Source organism: Marmota monax, unplaced genomic scaffold (assembly GCF_021218885.2).
Source record: "Marmota monax isolate L192 unplaced genomic scaffold, Marmota_monax_Labrador192_F-V1.1 WCK01_AAM20220418_F8-fsc00017, whole genome shotgun sequence".
NCBI classification, from domain to species: Eukaryota; Metazoa; Chordata; class Mammalia; order Rodentia; family Sciuridae; genus Marmota; species Marmota monax.
Genome location: NW_026695241.1, coordinates 20,931,687 through 20,953,951, shown reverse-complemented (window position 1 = coordinate 20,953,951; position 22,265 = coordinate 20,931,687). Strand labels below are relative to the sequence as shown.

Here is a 22,265-nt window from a genome sequence, read left to right as displayed (position 1 = left end):
ATATAGGATTCTAGAGGCTATGTGAAAACAAAATTAAAAACTGTTTATCTAGTCTTTTTCACCTACAGAGTATCATCTGTTATCAAGTAATTTCAAAAATGATTTACAAGGAGAAATTGGTCTCCAAAGGAAATCACAGTAAAATCACTGATGACTTTATAGAGTAAACTCAGTTTTGGAACTACCAGAATAATAATTTTGATATATTACAGTTCTTAATTCTAGACATAGCTTGTTGAGCAACTTCACACTTGATGTAATATTATCACTGGAAAAGAAAACTGATATAATTTGGCAAAAGATAGGGAATCCAAGTCAAAAACAAAACAAAAAACTATCACCCAAGAACATCTTACATACATTTATGGATGTAAGCTAGCAGAGATATTACCTTGTGTCCAGATACCTGGTCTACCTACCAGGACCATAATGATCTTGTCTGCATGAAGACTCAGTCAATATACTCCACATTTCTATGTTGACCAGGAACTACAAGAATCAGGCAGAAAAAGAATTACAAACCTATGTCAAGGAAACCCTAGGTGGCTTATTCCAAGTTTAAAAGCATTAGAAAAACAGTGAGACAAAGCAAATACATGCAGTAAAATAGTCCCTGAAACTTCATAGTAAAGCTGCCTACCATCAATTGAAGGAAATGCTACCAGATAAATGCCACCAGATAAAATTGAAGAAGGAAATGCTACCAGATAAATTGAAAGCTTCCTAATGTACTATCTGTACCATCAGTTGTTTCTCACTAAACAATAACTGAATAATAACACTCAGTTCTTTGGTAGAGAATGTGGAAATTCAGAAGACTGTTGATTCTAGAACCACTTCTATCAGAGTAAAACATCTTGACATTTCTCTTGGCCATAGTCAAGTCACAACAGTTTTATCTACAAAAGCAAAGCCTATAAAAACATGTGTGATACAATAAAGTACTTTAAGTATTATGCACATATTACAAAGTACTCGTTACAGTAAAAATTTTATGTTTACAAATGAATCTGTAGGCCTACCTTCAAGCAAGTATTGGGCTTCTATAATTTTTTGAATGAATTATAAATATATAGACTATGACAGAGGATGCCCTACTCTTTCTTCTCCAAGTTATCAATAGGTTGTTTTTATAGAACTTGAGACACAAAAATAATCGTGACTTTATAGATTTCGTATCAGAGGTAACCCTTCAATGTATTGTAATTTTACTCATGGGCCCATGAGAAATAGAGGTCAAAATAAACCAGAAATGGTGAGAACAAGGCATACTCATGCTAGCAGACGCCACGTCTAAGGTTTTCAGGGCTCCTTACCAAATCAGCGAGTTTCCTCTAATCACAGAATTGAGAAATAAAAACTATGTTAAGTGAAAAAAATAAGGGAGGGGGATTATTAAAGACCTCAAGAAGGGGTGTAGGATTCAGTTCTCCTGGGGAAATGGAGGAGGATCTACAATGACGTTTTAAAGAAATCCGAAATGTAATTTGAAATAGAGAATACCGCAGAGCAAAGCTTCAACCACAAGCCTTAACTACGAAACTGGAAGCCAAAATACCCATCTTCCTTAATGACTCACTGACTAACTCTCACTGAATGAAGGTATAATTGTAGAGCTCCTCCCTTGACAAATGAGAATCCTTTCGAGTACACCTACTTTCCGAGGTGTAGTCAAGCTTTGGGGGCGGGGTGGGGATGGGGGTAAAGCAATAGCTTTCAACTTTATGCAACTTGCAGAAAAAGAGACTGCGAATGAAGGAGGTATTGGCTAACGGTCCTGGGCGGGCGGCATGGGCCACACAGGACCCAGGGAGCCCAGGATCCGCCTGGCGACCCCACTCCACGACACCCGGACGCTCTGTCCTGGGAGGATGACAGCCTCGCCATTGCCCTAGGAAAAGTCCTCGATTGCCTCTCAGAAACGTTTGGCCTGGGACTCCGCTAGTGCGCCGTCCCCTAAGGAACCTGCAAGTTAGAAGCCAGGAAACGGAGAAAGATTGCAAGAGTAGCTGAGGAGCAGCAAGGTCGAGGGCAAAGCAGCCGTGGTCGCGCAGGCTGCGGCGTAGAAGGTTGGCGAGAAGGAAAACTGCTAGACCGCAGCCACCACTCGGGCCACTGCGGCAGGGCGGACAGACCCGACGGGACCAAGCCTCTGGAAACGAGGACGCCCCAACCGCCGCGACGCCCACGACGTCCAGCCCATAGGATTCCGTGCCACCGCCCAGCGCTGCCGGGCTCCCGCTCCCCGCTGGCCGTGCAGAGGACTCAGCCCGAACCCAGAGCAGGCGCCGCCGCCGCCACAAGCACACTCACCGCGCGCGCCGCCCTGGCGCGGCCGCCCGCCGCCCTCGGCGCGATCTCCGCCCCGCCTCCTCGCGCGGCCGCGGCGCGGCCACGTCACGGCGCGTGCGCTCTCCGCGCGCCGGCAACTGCCGTGTGGACGTTACCCTCTCCGCGTGCTGGTTTCCTTGGAGACCGAACCGGCCCTGGAGGCCGGGACAGGCAACGACGAGGCTGAGTTCCTGGAGAAGCCAAGATGCCGCCGAAGAAAAAGGACAAACGGAAAGGGCAGGGCAAGGGCAAAGGCAAAGACTCTAAGTAAGGAGCAGCCGCCCTGCAGTCCCCTCTCCCTGGGTGCCCTCAGGGGATTTGGAACTGGCTCCCTGGCTGCCGCCCACTGGCGGGTGCATCCCGCTCTGGCTCTCCAGGCTTCTAAGGACAGCGCCTACTGTTGATTCTAGCTTAGCCCCAGCCTGAGAGATCTCTGCTAGACGACTAAGATGATTTTGAACATCTGGAAGATGTTCTGTTCTGAGTGGTCAAAGTAATTCCTTGTGCCTTTTCAGGAATCCCGATTGGTTCGAGGAAGAACCTAAGCATTTGACCAGTTTGGGTAACTTGTTCAGATTTCCCAAAACCGATGAGAGGCGGGTAACTGATGAGAGGCGGTAACGAACGCTCTAAGCACTAAACCTTTCCAAGCTTGAAGTTGCTGCTAGATTGCCACCAGGCCTATTGGGTGACCTCTGTGGCTTCTAAACATACTAGAGTTTTACATGGTGTCCCACCATGTATGGGACCACAGGAATACCCAAATTTGTGATGTTTATGGAGTAACTTGTTTGGGTGGAAATGTAGCTCAGTGGTAGAGTGCTTAGATGGCATGAGTGAGGCTCAGGATTCCAAAATTCCAGCGTGACAAAAATAATATAAATATATAAAAAATAATTTGTTTAAGAGAGTAACTCATGTTTACTACAGACAATTTGGAAAACATGGGGGGAGTGGAGAAAACAAGAGAAAAAAAAAATCAGGGCTCCGGTTAGGGCTCAGTCGCTGAATACTCGCCTCGTAGATGTGAGGCACTGCATTTAAAAAGTAAACAAAATAAAGGCATGCTGTTATTGTATGAGTATTAACAAAACACTGTCCCTTTTTACAACTATAAAAAATATATTTTTTAAAAAATCACCCATGGGCTGGGGATGTGGCTCAAGAGGTAACGTGCTCGCCTGGCATGCGTGGGGCCCGGGTTCCATCCTCAGCACCACATACAAAGATGTTGTGTCTGCCGAAAACTAAAAAATAAATAGTAAAAAAATTCTTTCTCTCTCTCTTTAAAAAAAAAAATCACCCATAATCCCATCATCTATACATAGTTAACTAGTACTGTCATTTTGTGATAGCCCAATTATTTGTAGCTTTTTTCCCCCTTTGTATTAATGTAAGTGTTCTTCTACAGGGTATTTTTGTGTTTTGTTTTTAGCAAAATTTCAGAGTTTAGCACTTTTCAAAAGTGCCAAGGCTCTACACATCTGGTATTCACTATCATTTGTTTTCAGGTTTTGGCCATATGTCTGCAGTACACATGCAAAAAATTTAGGAACATTGAGAATAACAGACCTTTTTTTTTTTTCATGGATGTTCCGCTGCCCATTGTTTGAGAAACCCTGCTTTCTTTCTTCAGTTAGTGTTAGGGGTATCTACTTTAGAAGTATCTAATTTCTTACACCAATACTATGGTACCTTCTGGGAGCAAGTAGATGATTGTAGCAAGGCAGTCTATCCCTAATGCTGAAAAGCGAGATCAACAGCTGTAATAGCCTGGTGTAGGGAGTTGGAGATGGAACTGGCCTTAATTTGAAGAGAACAAAAGGTAGAGGCGAAAAGGTACTGAGGACCAAGAGTTGAAGAATGTATAATGGAGGTGACAGTATAGAAAAGTCCACTCACATGTGTGTGAGAATGTTTAGAATTTAAATACAGGTGAAGCTTTTTATATATTATCAATATATTTATATATGCCTACCATGTAAAAAGGGACAGTGTTTTGTTAATACTCATACAATAAATATTTTAAAAATCTCTCCTTTTATTGTGTTAATCTTTAAATTCATTCATCCATTCATTCATTCATTCAATCTTGGAAGAGCTGGGGATCAAATCCAGGGAAGGCCTATAATCTCAGTCTCTATTTTTAAAAAAATATCCTCTTCACCTTTGAATATACATGATTGTGGTTTGTATCTCAGGCATTTTTAAACCCTGGTGCACTGTGGTACCAATTTGTAGAATATTTAACATTCTTGCCCAAGTGATTTGATCTTTTGTTCAAGTCCCAGCCAAAACAAAAGTAAAAACCCAAAACAACACCCCACCCCCCACTAGTGGAGTGTTGTTTTGGGTTCTTCGCTACAAATGTGCCTTCGGAAGAAAAGTAACAAAGTAGTAAGAACCAAAGTTCACAGCCAAGTGAATAAGAATAGAAGAAAATTCAAATATGAGAAAATTAAAAGAAAAATGAAAAGATGTAGAAGCTTTATGAAATGAATTTGACTTTCCTTCTAGTCTTTAAGAATTATGCTCCAAAACATTCTTCTAGGAAGAGGTACCTCTTAATTCTCAAGTGAAAGTGTGTGTGTGTGTGTGTGTAAATTTTTTTTGCAGTTGTAGCTGAACAGAATGCCTTTATTTTATTTATTTTTTTAATGTGGTGCTAAGGATCAAACCCAGTGCCTCACACATTCTAGGCAAGCACTCTGCCACTGAGCTGCAGCCCCAGCCCAATTAAATATATATTATTCATTCATTCATTCATTCAACAGTATTTGCTTGTATATATACAGACAGTGTCAAACAAAGAGAATACTAATATAGTAGAGAAATAGTTATATACTTTTAATGTTCTCTTCCTACACAGGAAGATGATAAGACCAGAAGATATTGTGGTGGAACAAGCCAAGGCCAATGCCTCTCTTTGGGAGGCTAGGTTGGAAATCACTGAACTCTCTAGGATTGAGTATCGTGATACTTCTCGGAGACTGGCCAAAAGTAATGAGGACTTAAAGAAACTGCAGTACAAAATGGAAAAAGACACCATGTCCATATTAAGCTACCTGAAGAAGCAGGATCAGGAAAAAGATAATATGGTAGGTAGATAGAAAGCCTCCTGAGCTTCATATAATACCTCTGTGATTATATGTTTCAAGGATTTTAATATCTTGAAATTGTACATTGTTAAAACATTACAGTGAGCTTTTAAAAAAAAATATATATATATATATTTTTTACTCGGAAAATTATATTTTTATTTGTGGAAACCCATCTCCTCTTACAGACATATAAACATTTCCTAATCATCTAATATTTATGATGCTATAGCAAACTCTTGGGTAGCTTTCCAGTGGGGGCTTGGTTTCTTCAAAGATGGTGCCATGAAGCCAGGTTCCCCTAAGGAGAACACTCTGTTTTAGGACAGCAGAAGGAGGAGAGAAAGCCGGTAGAACTCTGCATGAAGCCATTTCACTAGGATCTCAATTCCATTCTGGAGAAAAGGAGCTCTTATGATCTAAGCATCAAAAATATATTTTAAGATTTCTAAATTTGTTCTAATTAGGTATATAACGCAGTAGAATACATTTTGATACATCATATATAAATGGAGTATAACTTCTCATTTGTCTGGTTGTACATGATGTAGAGTTACACAGGTCATGTACGCATATGCATATAGGGTAATGTCCAATTTATTCTACTATCATTGCTACCCCCATACCCACTCCCCTTCCTTCACTCCCTTCTGTCTAGTCCAAAATACCTCTATTCTTCCCCCACTTCTTATTGTGAATTAGCATCCACATATCAAGAAAATATTCTGCCTTTGGTTCTTTGGGATTGGCTTATTTTGCTTAGCATAATATTCTCCAGTTCCATCCATTTACTGGCAAATGTCATAATAAGGCTGATTAATATTCATTCCATTGTGTATATATACCACAGTTTCTTTATCCATTCATTTGATGAAGGGCACCTTGGTTGGTTCCATAGTTTAGCTATAGTAAATTGAGCTGCTATAAACATTGATGTGGCTGTATTACTGTAGTATGCTGAATTTAAGTCCTTTGGGTATAAACCAAAGTGGGATGACTGGGTCAAATGGTGGTTCCATCCCAAGTTTTCTTAGGAATCTTCATACTGCTTTCCACAGTGGTTTCACCAATTTGCAGTCCCACCAGCAATGTATGAGTGTACCTTTTACCCCACATCCTCACCAACACTTATTGTTGCTTGTATGCTTGATGATTGCCATTCTGACTAGAATGAGATAGAATCTCAGTGTAGTTTTGATTTGAATTTCTCTAATTGCTAGAAAAAATGTTGAACATTTTTTCATATATTTTTTGATCAATTGTATTTCTTCTTTACAGTGAGCTCTTAACTCTCTTTGAAACAAAACTATTTCAGAGTGGTTTTACTGTTATTGATATTTATTTTGAATTCTTGTCCCTTGTTTTCTTGTCTCAAACAAATAGAAAGTGATAACCACTAGAGAGCATTATGAACACTTCATTTTGCACTGGAGAATGGAACCCAAGAGCATTTTACTTTTGGCCACATCCCCAACCCTTCATAAATTTTATTTTGGGAGAGGGTCTCACTAAGTTGCCCAGACTGACCTTGATTGCCATCCTCCTGCCTTCCAAGTAATTGGGATTACAGGCATACAACACCACACCCAATATGATCTCTGTGTTTTGATGCTGATATTTAGTTTTATTGATTTGTAAAACAATTCACTGATAATCCATGATAGATTATAAACCCAGCAAATCTCTCTCTCTCTCTTTCTCTCTCTCTCTCTCTGCCACTTGAATCTTTTATCTTATTATACTTTATTGAAGTGTTGAGAATAAAGCTATCATTTTAGATCTGAAAAAAAAAGGGAGAGAATTAAGATTTTGGAGCCACTATTTTGTGCCAGGCACTATGCTGGCTACTAATTATCTCCTTTAATTATTTTAATAACCACATGTAGCCAAAATATTGTTATGTCCATTATATAGACAAAGAAATTGGCTCTCAGGACAGGTAAGTTGCCCAAGTCACAGAGCTAGTAGGTATTAAAGGTGGAATTTAGGTGTAACTACAAATTTTCTTTCTGCCTCTATAAACTGCTTGGAAACCCAAGGAAATTTCCACTGTGTTGAGGATGTAAGCTTCCTTTACATAATATTTTTGTAATTTTTCTATTTGTGTATGCATACCTATAAATAGGACATTCCATAGTCATTAAAATGTATATAAATAGTATCATATTATACAGATCTTTTGCAACTTTTTGAGACAGTTCTTGCTATGTTGCCCAGGCTGGTGGTAAACTCCAGGCTCCTCCTGCCTCAGCCACCTTAGTGTCTAGGACTATAGTTGCATGCCACCAAGCCTGACTCAGCATCTTGTTTTTTTTTTTTTTTTTTTTTTACTCAACATTGTTATTGTGATATATTCACAAAAATCACGATTCAGTTTATTTTCTTAAAATTTATTAATAGGTATATTCTATTTTTTTCATTCATTTTAACTGCTTTATAATATTCTATTAAATAAACCAAGATTTATGTTTATCCCCCATTGGTCAGTTAAACTCCCATTTTTTTCACTGTTATAATAAACATCACTGTTACAATGAACATTCCTGTATATGTCTGCCTGAGACCACATGTGGGGGATTCTTTAGACTAGATCCGAGGAAGTAAGATTTTAAATTATGGGGTAAACTCAGCTTCAATTTCACAAGAGCTTTTTAATTTTGTGAGCCAGATGCCATGGCACATACCTGTGAGAAACTAATGTGACTCCATTTAAAAAAAATAAACAAATAACAGCAGCTTCTACCTCAAGCCTGTCCTAAGGAAGGGGTTGTGACCCTTGTCCTTGGAAAAACCCACAGAGCACTCCTAAGCACATACCCACCCTGCTGAGTTGTTTGTCTGTAAATAACAGGAGAGGTCTGCGGTGCCAGGTGTCCCTGACTCAGTCAGGCTAGGTGAGGACCCATGGCAACCCCCCTAGCAACCTCCAATCAGCATGAGACAGGGAAAATACCTGGGATGCCAGATGACCCCCAAGTAGTTTATGGTGGTTGATAACATGTTGGGAAACCATGTAGTTTAGCACGTACACCCCTCGTGGCCTAAACCAATCAGTTCAAAGGAACCCCCTTCTTGTACTAGCCAATCACCCCTAACCAACTTGTTCCCGCCATTGAATGTGCTAATCAATGTTGAGAGTTGTTGTTTGATTTTCCTGCGGTATGGAATGATTTGCTGTGTGATGTTGTGATGCATAGAGTATCCCCCCAAAACCTATAAAATCTCACTGAACAAAGGACCAGGACTCACTCCCTGGGACCGCTGTGTCGGGAACGGTTGTGAGTCCAGGCTCGAGCTTGCAATAAAGTCTCTTGTGTGCTTGCATCGGATTCGGCTCCTGGAGGTCTACTGGGGTCCCACGAATCTGGCATAACACCTGTAATCCCAACAATTTTAGGTTTAAGGTAGGAGGTTCACAAGATTAAGGCCCACTTAGGCAATTTAGCAAGACTTGGTCTCAAACATTTTTTTAAAAAGCCTGATGGGTGGGACTGGGGTTGTGGCTCAATGGTAACACCCTTGCCTAGCATACCTGAGGCACTGGGTTGATTCTCAGCACCACATACAAATACATAAAAATAAAGATTCAACAACTAAAAGCCTGGTGTGGTGGCACACCCCTGTAACCTCAGGGTCTGAAGAAGCTAAACCAGGAGAATTGCAAATTCAAGGCCAGCTTCATCAATTTAGCAAGGCCCTAAGCAATTTACTGAGACTGTGTCTCTAAATAAAAAATAAGGGCTGGGATTGCAGCTCAGTGTTTGAGCGCTTGACTAGCATGTGCGAGGGTTTGATCCTCAGCGCCACATAAAAATAAATAAATAAAAGGTATTGTGTCCAACTATAACTAAACTAAAAAAATAAATCTTAAAATAAGTAAATAAATAAAAAGGGCTAGGGATGTATCTCAGTGGTTAAGCCCTCCTGAATTCAATCCCTGGTACTAAAAAAAAAAAAAAAAAAGGATTGGAATATAGCTCAGAGGGAGAATTCTCGGTTCAACCCCCAGTACCACACATGAAAAATCATTTTACCCAGGGCCTTGTGCATGTTAGGTAAATGCTCTACCACTGAGCTACACCTCCAGCCTCCACAAAGGATTAAATCTGAGCTCCAGAGGTGTTATACCAATTTATATTGTCACAAATGATGTATTAGAGTATTACCCACATATGACTCAACACTTGGTATTGTATTTAATAGTTATTGCCAATCTTATGGGTGTAAATTATTCTATTATTGTTGTTGTAATTTGTGTTTTCCTTATAACTATTCAACTTGGACATCTTTTATATGTTCCTTCATCCATTTTGCATGTACATGAGTGCACACACACTGGGGATTAACTGAACCCAGGGCCTTACACATGCTAGACAAGTACTCTACAAGTGAGCTACACCCTCAGCCCCTTCACTGTTTTTTATTGTTTATGTTTTTGCTTCAGTACACATATGAACTAATGCTGGAGTGATGCAGAGCAAGGCTGGCTATATAAGGATGACATACAAATTCACGTATAATTCCATAGTTTTTCAAATGCCACCTTTTCAGTGATAAGACATCTTATCACCCTGTATAAATGTTAAAACCAACCCTATTCCAGCATTCTCTAGAGTCTTATCACTTCTTTTTCTTTGTGACATTTATTACTTTCCATCTAATAATAATGCATGTATGTCACTTACATATTTGTCTATTGTCCCTTTTCCTAATTAGAATGAAACCTCACAGAAGAAGACAACTTGGGGCCTCTTGTTGTTGTTCAGGATTATATCACCTAAGCAACAGGGCCTAGCACATAGTAGCCATTCAGTACATTCTTTTTTGCCTTGTATGAATATACTAATACTTGGAATTCTTATGAATGTACTGATGTTTTTAAAAAGTTAATAGCAATAATAACTAAATTCAAGATGATATTGAAAGTACATTAGAAAAGTCAAACAACTGAACATTTATATGGATTTTATGTATTTTATTAAAGTCTAATTTTTTATGCATTTTTTTACATTCTCAGACAACTTCTGTTTTAAAAATTACTTTTTGAATAGTAGGTGTTATATACATTATCCCCCTATAAAATATTATTCTAAAGTAAGTTTTTAATCAGCCATACAAATAGTTTTTGAAATTAATTAATAGACGCTCTGCATCCTACATTAGTTAATTAGTATTGGTTTGTATTTATCAGTATCACTTACTTGTATTTTCAGATTGAGATCTGCCTCTGTATATCAGAGGCCAGCATCTTGCTGTAGCAAATGCGGTTTCTTACAATCATGGGTCCCCATTAAAACCAAAGAAACTGGGGCTGGGGATTTAACTGAATGGTAGAGCACATGCTTAGCATGCCCCAGGCCCTGGGTTCAATCCCCCCAAACAAGAATAACAATAATAAAAACAAAGAAAGTATATTGGGAAGAAGAAAAAAAAAACAGATTAAATAAATATCAGTTAACTAGCTCTCCCATAGTTTCCATTTTTTGTTTTTAAGATGAGGTCTCACTATGTTGCCCAGGCACTGACCTTGAACTCCTTGGCTCAAGTAAACCTCCTGCCTCAGCCTCCCAAGTAGTTAGGGCTGTAGGCCTATCTGGCTTCTTCCATAGTTAATTATTATCTATTTCGCAGTATTCTATAAATGTGTTATTTTCTGAAACTCTTTGTAGTATTACTTCACATTAATTATAGAAATATTAGAAATGAAATTTTTCTTATGAAATGTGTTTTGAAAACAATTTTGTCTTGAACAAAACTAGGAGATTTTCTCAAAGACTGGGTTTTTGTATTTGAGGATTTGTTGAATCAATCGTAAAGTAATCTTATTAAGTGTCACACCTGTTCTATGTGACTTGGGACTGTTCCAAAATATTTTTTAAATTTCTAGATTTTTCTTAAGCTGCTCTAAGATAATATTTTATAATATATTACTTCTAAATCCTCTGATTCTATAACCATGTCAATGAATCTTTAGTTTAAAAAGCTACTTAGGTTCCCCACTGAAATGGACCAGCATTCCCTAGAGAAATACTTGGAACTAATTAGAAAAAACTATTGATTCCAGGATTTGGGTAGGATGTAAAAGATAACCCTGGAATATCTTATTGTGCCAGAAAGTAAGTAAATGTTAAAGTACACAAAGGCTAGCTTGAAGAGACTACAATTGGCTAAATCTGAGACAACCCAAACAAACATTGACAATAATAGATTGTAACTTATTGAATAAAAAAAGAATCCTAAGTCTACACTATTAACCAATACATACATTAATAAATAAGGGAGGGGCCTAGGGATGTAGCTCAGTGGTAGAGTGCTTACTTAGCATCGGTGAGGCTCTGGGTTAGATCTTTAGCACCACCAAAAATGAAATTTTAAATAAATAAATAATGATGGGGTGGGAATATAGCTTAATAGTAGAATACTTGCTAGCATGTTCAAAGCCTTGATTCCACAGAACTGCATAACAAAAACAAAAAGCACCAAACAACCAAGTAAATAAAGGAGAGGGGAAATTTTTTCTTACATAGAATGCCAATTAATACATTTCTAAACAGGTTGGCCCTAATTCAATCCTTCTAAGAGGCAACTGAACACAGAAAGATACACCAGTTATGTGAGTGCTCAGAATAAAGGCTGTGTTAGGACAACACAGAGAGGGCAGCCATAGGTAAGCCAAGGAGAGCAGCCATGGGAAAACCAACCTGCCAACACTTTCATCTTGGACCTCCAACCTCCAGAACTTTGAAAAATAAATTCATGTTGTTTAAATCACCTATTTTGTGATATTTTGTATGGTACCTGCTAAACTAATACAGTAGGGTTATTGGGAGGATTAATTAAAATAATCTGGTAAAAGAACTTAGAATGGTGGCTAGCATTTAATATCCAATTTAAAAAACTAGAATGATCTATGGATGCTAGAACTAGTAGGTGAAAGTTTAATGAGGAGGAGACTATTTGCATAGTCTCAAAATATGTTTCCACAAATTTCTTAATAATTATAAAAGGAAAACCATAATTTTTAAATGGAGAAAACTGGCAGACATAATCTTATTCAATTGATTTTATTAACGTCATTCACCTCAGGATGGGACGTACTAAAAAGGATATTTTATCACTTAGGTAGAATATGCATGCCCTAAATACATAGTAGCCATAAGGAAACATCAGAAAAGCCCAACCTTGTGCAGTGTTCTTCAAAAATACTGATATAGGTCAGACATGGTAGCACATGCCTGTAATCCCAGCTACTTGAGAGGCTGAGGCAGGAGGATTGCAATTGAGGACAGCCTGGGCAATTTAATGAGACCCTGTCTCAAAATAAAATTTTAAAAGGGCTGGGGATATAGCTTAACAGTAGAGTACCCTGGGCTCAATCTTTAGTACCATAAGAAGAAAGAAAGAAAAAGAGAGGTGTACACATACCATGGAATATTATGCAGTCTGAAAAAGGAAATCCTGTCATATGCTTCAACATGGTGAACCTCAAGGACATTATGCTGAATCAAATAAGCCAATCACAAGAGGTCAAATACTATTTGGTTCCTCTCATTTGAAGTATATAAAGCAATCAAAAAATGAGGGATTGGGATTATAGCTCAGTGGTAGAGCACTTGCCTAGCATGTGTGAAGCACTGGGTTCAATTCTCAGTACTAGATATAAATAAATAAAATAAATGTCCATCAACAACTAAAAAAAAATTTTTTTAATTGTAAAAACGAAGTATAAGGTGGTTGCCAAGGGCTGTGGGGAAAGGGAAGGAGCATTAGTGCTTAATGGGTATAGAGTTTTAATTTTGCAAGATTGAAAAGTTTGAGATATTTTGTCCAACAATGTAAATGTATTTAAAACTACTGAACTGTGCACTGAAAATGGTGAAGACTGTAAATTTAATGGTGTGTTTTTAAACCACACATTTAAAAAAAAAAATCACCTAGGTAATTCTCGGATGATAGCTTGGTTTTGGAGATTGCCAATAACAGATTAAGGATATGGGAAAACTCCTGTCCCCTTCTCCTCTTCCTGTTTTACTACCTCTCCTACCCCACTGGTCTTAATATTATGTAAAATACTAAAACATGTGAGTGAAAGTAGACTACAGAACAATTTTAACATCTTCCTGACTTTGTATTTTCATCTTTCTCAGATTGAAAAGCTAAAACAACAACTGGCTGAGACGAAAGAAAAAGCTCAAGAGGAGAAGGAAAAATTAGTGAGTATTTATATATACTAATACTTCATTTCCTAGGTAGTCAGGTTTTTAGTGAGCTCAGATATTTAAGACCCGATAAGTGGAAAAGTTTAAAGCCTACATACTTGATTGTCCAGAAACTCAAAAAGAACATATTATAGGCAAGGTGCGACAGCATATACCTATAATTCCAGAGGCTGGGGTAGGAGAATTTCAAGTGTGAGATCAACCTCAGCAACTTAGTGAGGCCCTAAGGACTTAGAGAGACCCTGTCTCAAAATAAAACATTAAAAAAAGGCTGGGGATGTGGTTAAGAACCCTTGGATTCAATTCCTAGCACCAATGATAATAATAATTACAACAATACCAACATATTATGAAATTTTTATTGTAGAAAACTTAGAAAATTATCTGGTATTAGAGGTGCTTACTGATCCTACTTGTATTGCTCCTAGTGCTTTTCAGCAGACAAGCTAGGAAATACATATTAGCCCGTACTAATATTTTCCGTTCAGTTGCAGGAATATAGGATTTTTACTTAAACTTACCTGCATCTCGTTTCTCCCTTGCCAAAGTCCTGCTTTTTTTTTTTTTTAAGAGAGAGTGAGAGAGAATTTTTTTAAAAAATATTTTTAGTTTTCGGTGGACACAACATCTTTGTTTGTATGTGGTGCTGAGGATCGAACCCGGGCCGCATGCATGCCAGGCGAGTGCGCTATCGCTTGAGCCACATCCCCAGCCCCAAAGTCCTGCTTTTTAATGATGTCAGCATAATTACCACATTGCTTAGAACTTAATACACTTACAATCTCAGAATATTTATGCTACCACCAACAATAGATTATTAGAACCAGTTTTAGATTTTAGGGGTGGCATTTTCTCTGTAGGATATATACCAATAAGAATGCATGACCAAAATTGCAAGGTTTAAAAACTATGTGAAGTTCCTTTCTTTAAGGTTATGCCACCAACTCAACGAACTCAAGAATAGATTTTACTTTCAATTTTTTTTTTAAAACTGGGGATTGAACCCCCAGGGGTGCACCACTGAGCTGTATTCCCAGTCCCTTTTATTTTTTATTTTTGAGACAGGGTCTGCTTAGGGCCTTACTAATTTGCTGAGGCTGGCCTTGTATTTGTAATCCTCCTGCTTGTGAGTCATAGGGATTACAGGCAAGTGCCTGCTTACTTTTGAGTTTTAGAGGTTGCTTTTTTTTGGCACTGGGGACTGAACCCAGGAGCAAGTACATGCTGGGTACTTGCTCTACCACTAAGCTACACCCCTAGTCCAGAAGTTGCTTTTGTGTTTCTTTATTTTTGCGCTGGGGCCAGAACCCAAAGGCACTTTACCACTGAGATGCATCCCCAGTCCTTTTTTTTTTTTTTTTTTTTTGAGACAGGGTCTTCCTAAATTCTTGAGGCTGGCTTCAAATTTGTAATCCTTCTGCCTCTGCCTCCAAGTCACTGGGATTGCAGGCATGGATCACTATGCCCAGCTAGAATTTGCTTTTTAAAATTTTTATTTTGCATGTAAAATTTTGTAATTATTGTAGTTATTTACATGGTTCCAAAATCAAGACTGACATATATGCTGAGAAATTTAACCTCTATCCACGTCTTTTCTACATTATTCTCTCTCTCCCTGTAGGTAACCATTTTATTTATTATAGGTATATCCTTTCATTTTAAAAATGTATATTTTGTAATAAGTATTAACAAAAGGTAAAAGGTAGCATATAGTATACCTAGACCAGCACCTTTCTTTTCTCATATAACAGTATTTTATTTTATAACCCAGGAGCACTTTACCAGTCAGCTACATCCCAGTCCTTTTCATTTTTTATTTTGAAACAGGGTCTAGGTTCAAGCTGGCCTTGGTCTTTTCCATCTTCCTTCCTTAGTCTCCTGAGTCAATAGGATTACAGGCATGGGCCACCACATCCAGATAACTCAATAGTATTTTTTGGAGGTCATAGTAATATGAAGTGTTTTCTAAAATGGTCCTTGTTTTGGTCAGTATGGACTGCTATGACAGAATACCATAGACTGAGTACACCCCTAGTCCAGAAGTTGCTTTTGTGTTTCTTTGTTTGTTTTTGTGCTGGGGCTAGAACCCAAAAGCACTTCACCACTGAGATATAACTCCCAGGTCAGAATGCCAACATGGTTAGATTCTTGGTGAGGGTCCTTCTCTCCGTTCACAGACAACTGCCTTTTTCCCGTATTCTCATATAGAAAGAAAGCTAGCTCTAGGTGCTTTATCTCTTCATAAAGGGATTGACCCCGCTGGGCACAGTGGCATACACCTGTAATCCCAGCTACTATGGAGGCTAAGGCAAGAGGATTGAATGTTCGAGGCCAACCTCGGCACTTAAGTGAGACCTCTCTTGAAAGATAGATAGATAGATAGATAGATACATAGATAAAGGGTTGGGGATGTAGCTCAGTGGTAAAGGGCTCCTGGGTTCAATCACCCAGTTCCCCCCAAATAATAAATGCACTGATTCTATCATGAAAGCTTCACCTTCTTTTCTACATCTAAACCTAATTACCTTCCAAAGCGCATGCCTCCAAATACCATCACACTGGCGATTACAGCATTAGTATTTTGGTGGGGACACAAACATTCAGTCCATAGAAGTGCTCTTTTTGATAGATAGTTGGGTTGCTATTATACCATGGTGTTCCAGTAAAGACGAGTATATTTATTTTTTTCACATGCTACTGTATCTTTGGCATAGACTCCTGGAAGTAGTTTTGCAAGGTCAAAGAAAATATCTGATTTTCTAGAAATTAGAAAATTTCCCTGTATAGGTATTATGCTATTTTGTAATGCCACTAACTATGTATGAGATTTCCTCTTTCTTCAGAGCTTGACCAATAGAATCTATTATCAAAAATTTTGCCAATGTGTTAGATAAGAAACTATATATTGGGGCTGGGGTTGTAGCTCAGTGGTAGAGCACTTGCCTTGCACACGTGAGGCCCTGGGTTCGATCCTCAGCACCACGCAAAAATAAATAAATAAAAATAAAGATATTGTGTCCAGGAAAAAGATGGCCGCTGCGCACGGGGGTTGCTGAAGTGCTGAGCGTGGTGCTCAGAGCAGCGGCTTTAATCGAGATTTCGTGCAGCGTGTAAGAGCTCCTTTCACCGTTAATCTGTAGCGGACCACTTTGCCAAGCAGCAGGAAGAACAAAGAGATCGAAAAACAGACGCTTGGCTCCCGGACGCTTTGCCGCCCAGAGCCGCGGGCGCTTTGCTCCCATCTGCTTCCTCTTTCGCTTTCCTCTTTCTCCGGGCAGAGAAGCTGAATGTGTAATCAGCAGTGGATTGTAAGTACCTGAGGCAAAGAAAGCTCAGTGCGCCCCACCTTTTTTTTTTTTTTTTGAATATTTTTATACAGGGAGAGTTTGTGGATTGGGATTGTTGGCTGAGCTGCGGTTTCTGTGCCGAAAATCCACTCCGCGGGAGCCGCCATTTGCTCTCTACTTGCTGTCTTGATGGTTATGTCTACATTGTCCGGCAGCCACACCTAGAGGTTGGAGCTGGGCTGCGTGCCGAGCCCTGTCCTCCGAAGGCTGGACTGCAGCCTTGAGCGCCTGGGTCGCCTGTTCGCCGCTGCACCTTCGGGCAGAGCCTGCTCTGGGGTCGTTCTGCACCCCCCTGCTGGGGGACCAGTGCTCCAGAGGAGGGGGCCTGAGAGCCGTGCTGGCAGCTGCTTAGGCCCCGGGGGCTGGGCACCGGGCGGCAGCGCAGCTACGGTCACAGACAAGCGCAGCGCCCCTCAGCGTTGCCCCAGGGAAGAGGCGATGGCGGCAGGGTTTAATTTCTAGAAATCTGGACTGGAAACAGAAGCAGCAGTTTGTATAATCCCAAGAACTTGCTTATGCCAGGAAGCTGTAAGGGCAACATGAATATCACTGAGAAGGTCTAACATGGCAGCGGGCAGGGAGAGATCAAGTCTCTGACCTCTTCAACTGTGCGGGCATCGGGAGCTGTAAATTGTATAAATGCTGATTGCTCAGGATCACTAGGCAATGCTGAGCTGACATGGATCTGGGGTGTACAGTCTGGGCCCCTCAGAACACACACACCGAGCCTGGATCGGCTGCATTCAAGCTCTGGTTCGCCTGCTTCTTGTGACTCAGCACTAACAATCCCGCTGAAATAACTGGTTGGCCCTTATGAACTTTCAGAGGTAAAACCCAACCGAGCCTTCATAGGCAGTGGCCACAGGATTGAAACGGGGATTGGGAGAGACAGTCAGGACCCACCCGTTGCATTGGTCACCCGGTAAAGGGAACAAATGGTCACCATTTGCATGGGATACCACCTTGGCAGAAAACTGACGTCACGGGCGGAGGAGATAACTGCATTGAAACCAGCGCGACAGGGCTCCCAGGAGCAGCAGACCTGGCGTGTAGCCAGTATTGTGGTGAGCGTCACAGGTGAGCGCGGCCTGGCTTGAGGAAACACAAGAGAAGGCCCTAGGCACTCAGGATTGGAGACCCCCCCAGTCTGTGAGGAAGAGCTGCTGCACAGTGATTGGTTCCCACCTATTGAGAGGAGAAGCTTGACCCAGTGGGCACAGCTCCACCTACTGGAAGAGAAATTAATCGAACTCTATGACTGCAATTATTATTATTATTATTATTATTATTATCATTTTTTTCTTTCATTTTCAATTTTTTTGTTGTTCTTTAACTTTTTTTAATGTTTTTAATTTTTCTTAATTATTTTATTTTATTATTATTATTATTTAATTTTAATTTTCATTATTTTTATTATTATTTTTGTAAAAAAATTTTTTTTTCTTTTCTTTCTTTCTTTATTTTCTAACTTTTTTGTTTGTGTTTTGTTTTTGTTTCTTTTGTCTTTTCATTTCTTTTCAATTTTCTTATTCCCCCTTCCTTGAATTCTACCTGCCTACTCTCATTCTCTTTAGTGACTTCTTCCCTTCCCTTCTAATATCTTTCCTCCCAAGCATCAAATAAATCTATAAGAGTAAACAGTAACACAGCAGTCAAACAGAACAAGAAGTAACATGAGCAGCATAAAAAAGCAAGGAAGAAAAGGAGTACAAACAATGAAGGACAGCCTAAATATTCAGGAGGACCTAGAGTCAGCAGAAAAATGGTCATATAAAGAACTCAAGGAATACCTTAGACAGATGGAATGGAACCTTAAAGAGGATACGAGACAGCAAATCCAAACAGTGAAAGAACACTTTGAAAATGAATTACATAAACAGATAAAAGAAGAAGTTAAGCATCTTTATCAGGAGATAGAGATTATAAAAAAAAAATCAAACAATAATTCTAGAAATGAAGGAAACGATAAACCAAATTAAAAACTCAATTGAGAGTATCACTAACAGAGTGGAGCAAGTAGAAGCCAGAACGTCAGATAATGAAGACAAAATATATCATCTTGAAAAGAGCCTAGCCAACTCAGAAAGGCTGGTTAAAAATCACGAGAGAAACATCCAAGAGATATTGGATAACATAAAAAAACCAAACCTACGAGTCATCGGGATAGAAGAAGGTACAGAGATTCAGAGCAAGGGAATGAGTAGCCTGCTGAATGAAATAATTACAGAAAACTTTCCAGAAATAAAAAAGGAAACAGATATACAAATTGTAGAGGCATACAGGACACCGAGCACACAAAATCACAGTAGACCAACGCCAAGACACATTGTTATGAAGATATCCAATATACAGAACAAAGAGAAAATATTAAAAGCTACAAGAGAAAGGAGGCAGATTACATTCAGGAGTAAACCAATAAGGTTAACAACGGATTTTTCATCACAGACGCTGAAAGCGAGAAGATCCTGGAACAACGTATTTCAAACACTGAAAGACAATGGATGCCAACCAAGAATTCTGTATCCAGCAAAATTAAGCTTCAGGTACGACAACGAAATAAAAATCTTTCATGACAAACAAAAGCTAAAAGAATTTGCAGCCAGAAAACCAGCATTGCAAAGCATCTTGAGCATGGGCTGGGGATGTGGCTCAAGCGGTAGCGTGCTCACCTGGCATGCGTGCGGCCTGGGTTCGATCCTCAGTACCACATACAAACGAAGATGTTGTGTCCGCCAAAAACTAAAAAAATAAATAAATATTAAAAAAAAAAAAGCATCTTGAGCAAAACACTACACGAGGAAGAAATGAAAAACAATAACCAAAACCATCAGTGGGAAGTGCCTCTATAAAAACAGAGGGTGGGGGGAAAGCTAACCATGGAGAAACAAACTAAATTAAATTTAAAAAAAAAAGAAGATAAATAATCAAACATGGCTGGAAGTACAAACCATATATCAATAGTAACTCTAAACGTTAATGGCTTAAACTCTCCAATAAAGCGACATAGGCTGGTAACTTGGATTAAAAAAACAAATCCAACAATATGCTGCCTCCAGGAGACACATCTGATTGCAAAAGACATACACAGGCTGAAGGTGAAAGGTTGGGAAAAAATATACCACGCACACGGTCCTCGTAAGCAAGCAGGGGTGGCCATCCTCATATCGAATAAAATCGACTTCAAGACTAAGTTAATCAAAAGGGATAAGGAAGGACATTATATACTGTTAAAAGGAACCATTCACCAACAAGACATAACAATTATCAATATTTATGCACCAAATAATGGTGCTGCGACGTTCATAAAACAAATTCTCCTCAAGTTCAAGAATCAAATAGACCACAACACAATAATTATGGGTGACTTCAACACACCTCTCTCACCATTTGACAGATCCTCCAAACAAAAGTTGAATAAAGAAATTATAGAACTCAATATCACAATCAACAACCTAGACTTAACTGACATATATAGAATATATCAACCATCATCAAGTGGATATACTTTTTTTCTCAGCAGCACATGGATCCTTCTCAAAAATAGACCATATATTATGCCATAGGGCAACCCTCAGTAAATATACAGGGGTGGAGATAATCCCATGCATTTTATCTGATCATAATGGAATGAAACTGGAAATCAATGATAAAAGAAGGAAGGAAAAATCCTACATCACATGGAAAATGAACAATATGTTACTGAATGATCAATGGGTTACAGAAGACATAAAGGAGGAAATCAAAAAATTCTTAGAGATAAATGAAAATACAGACACAACATATCAGAATCTATGGGACACAATGAAAGCAGTTTTAAGAGGGAAATTCATTGCCTGGAGGTCATTCCTCAAAAAAAGGAAAAACCAACAAATAAATGAGCTCACACTTCATCTCAAAGCCCTAGAAAAGGAAGAGCAAAACAACAGCAAATGTAGCAGAAGGCAAGAAATAATTAAAATCAGAGCGGAAATCAACGAAATTGAAACAAAAGAAACTATTGAAAAAATTAACAAAACTAAAAGTTGGTTCTTTGAAAAAATAAATAAGATCAACAGACCCTTAGCCATGCTAACGAAGAGAAGAAGAGAGAGAACTCAAATTACTAACATACGGGATGAAAAAGGCAATATCACAACAGACGCTACAGAAATACAGAAGACAATTAGAAATTATTTTGAAAACCTATATTCCAATAAAATAGAAGATAGTGAAGACATCGATAAATTCCTTAAGTCATATGATTTGCCCAGACTGAGTCAGGAGGATACTCACAACTTAAACAGACCAATAACAATAGATGAAATAGAAGAAGCAATCAAAAGACTTCCAACCAAGAAAAGCCCAGGACCGGATGGGTATACAGCGGAGTTTTACAAAACCTTTAAGGAAGAATTAATACCAATACTTTTCAAGCTATTTCAGGAAATAGAAAAAGAGGGAGCTCTGCCAAATTCATTCTATAAGGCCAACATCACCCTGATTCCGAAACCAGACAAAGACACCTCAAAGAAAGAAAACTACAGACCAATATCTCTGATGAACCTAGATGCAAAAATCCTCAATAAAATTCTGGCAAATCGGATACAAAGGCACATCAAAAAAATTGTGCACCATGATCAAATAGGATTCATCCCTGGGATGCAAGGATGGTTCAATATACGGAAATCAATAAATGTTATTCACCACATCAATAGACTTAAAGATAAGAACCATATGATCATCTCAATAGACGCAGAAAAAGCATTCGACAAAGTACAGCATCCCTTTATGTTCAAAACATTAGAAAAACTAGGGATAACAGGAACTTACCTTGACATTGTAAAAGCTATCTATGCTAAGCCTCAGGCTAGCATCATTCTCAATGGAGAAAAATTGAAGGCATTCCCCCTAAAATCTGGAACAAGACAGGGATGCCCTCTATCACCACTTCTATTCAATATAGTTCTCGAAACACTGGCCAGAGCAATTAGACAGACGAAAGAAATTAAAGGCATAAAAATAGGAAAGGAAGAACTTAAATTATCACTATTTGCGGATAACATGATTCTATACCTAGAAGACCCAAAAGGGTCTACAAAAAAACTACTAGAACTAATAAATGAATTCAGCAAAGTGGCAGGATATAAAATCAACACGCATAAATCAAAGGCATTTCTGTATATCAGCGACAAAACTTCTGAAAAGGAAATGAGGAAAAACACTCCATTCACAATATCCTCAAAAAAAATAAAATACTTGGGAATCAACCTAACAAAAGAGGTGAAGGATTT

The 22,265-nt window shown here is 38.9% G+C and overlaps 1 protein-coding gene and 1 long non-coding RNA gene across 3 annotated transcripts in view; one reads left to right on the top strand and one right to left on the bottom strand.

The window, feature by feature from the left end:
- Positions 1-2,386: 2,386 nt before the first annotated feature.
- Bbof1 (basal body orientation factor 1) overlaps positions 2,387-22,265 on the top strand; it is a 52,142-nt gene continuing 32,263 nt past the window's right edge. For both annotated transcript variants that reach the window (XM_046440891.2, XM_046440890.2), the window contains exons 1-3: positions 2,387-2,598; positions 5,201-5,429; positions 13,577-13,642. In XM_046440891.2, the coding sequence (XP_046296847.1) occupies positions 2,537-2,598; positions 5,201-5,429; positions 13,577-13,642 (357 nt within the window). In that variant the 5' untranslated portion in view covers positions 2,387-2,536. The remainder of the gene's footprint in view (positions 2,599-5,200; positions 5,430-13,576; positions 13,643-22,265) is intronic.
- LOC124090308 (uncharacterized) overlaps positions 7,804-22,265 on the bottom strand; it is a 31,329-nt gene continuing 16,867 nt past the window's right edge. The window contains exon 2 of the long non-coding RNA XR_009226384.1: positions 7,804-8,805. This is a non-coding gene — a long non-coding RNA (uncharacterized LOC124090308). The remainder of the gene's footprint in view (positions 8,806-22,265) is intronic.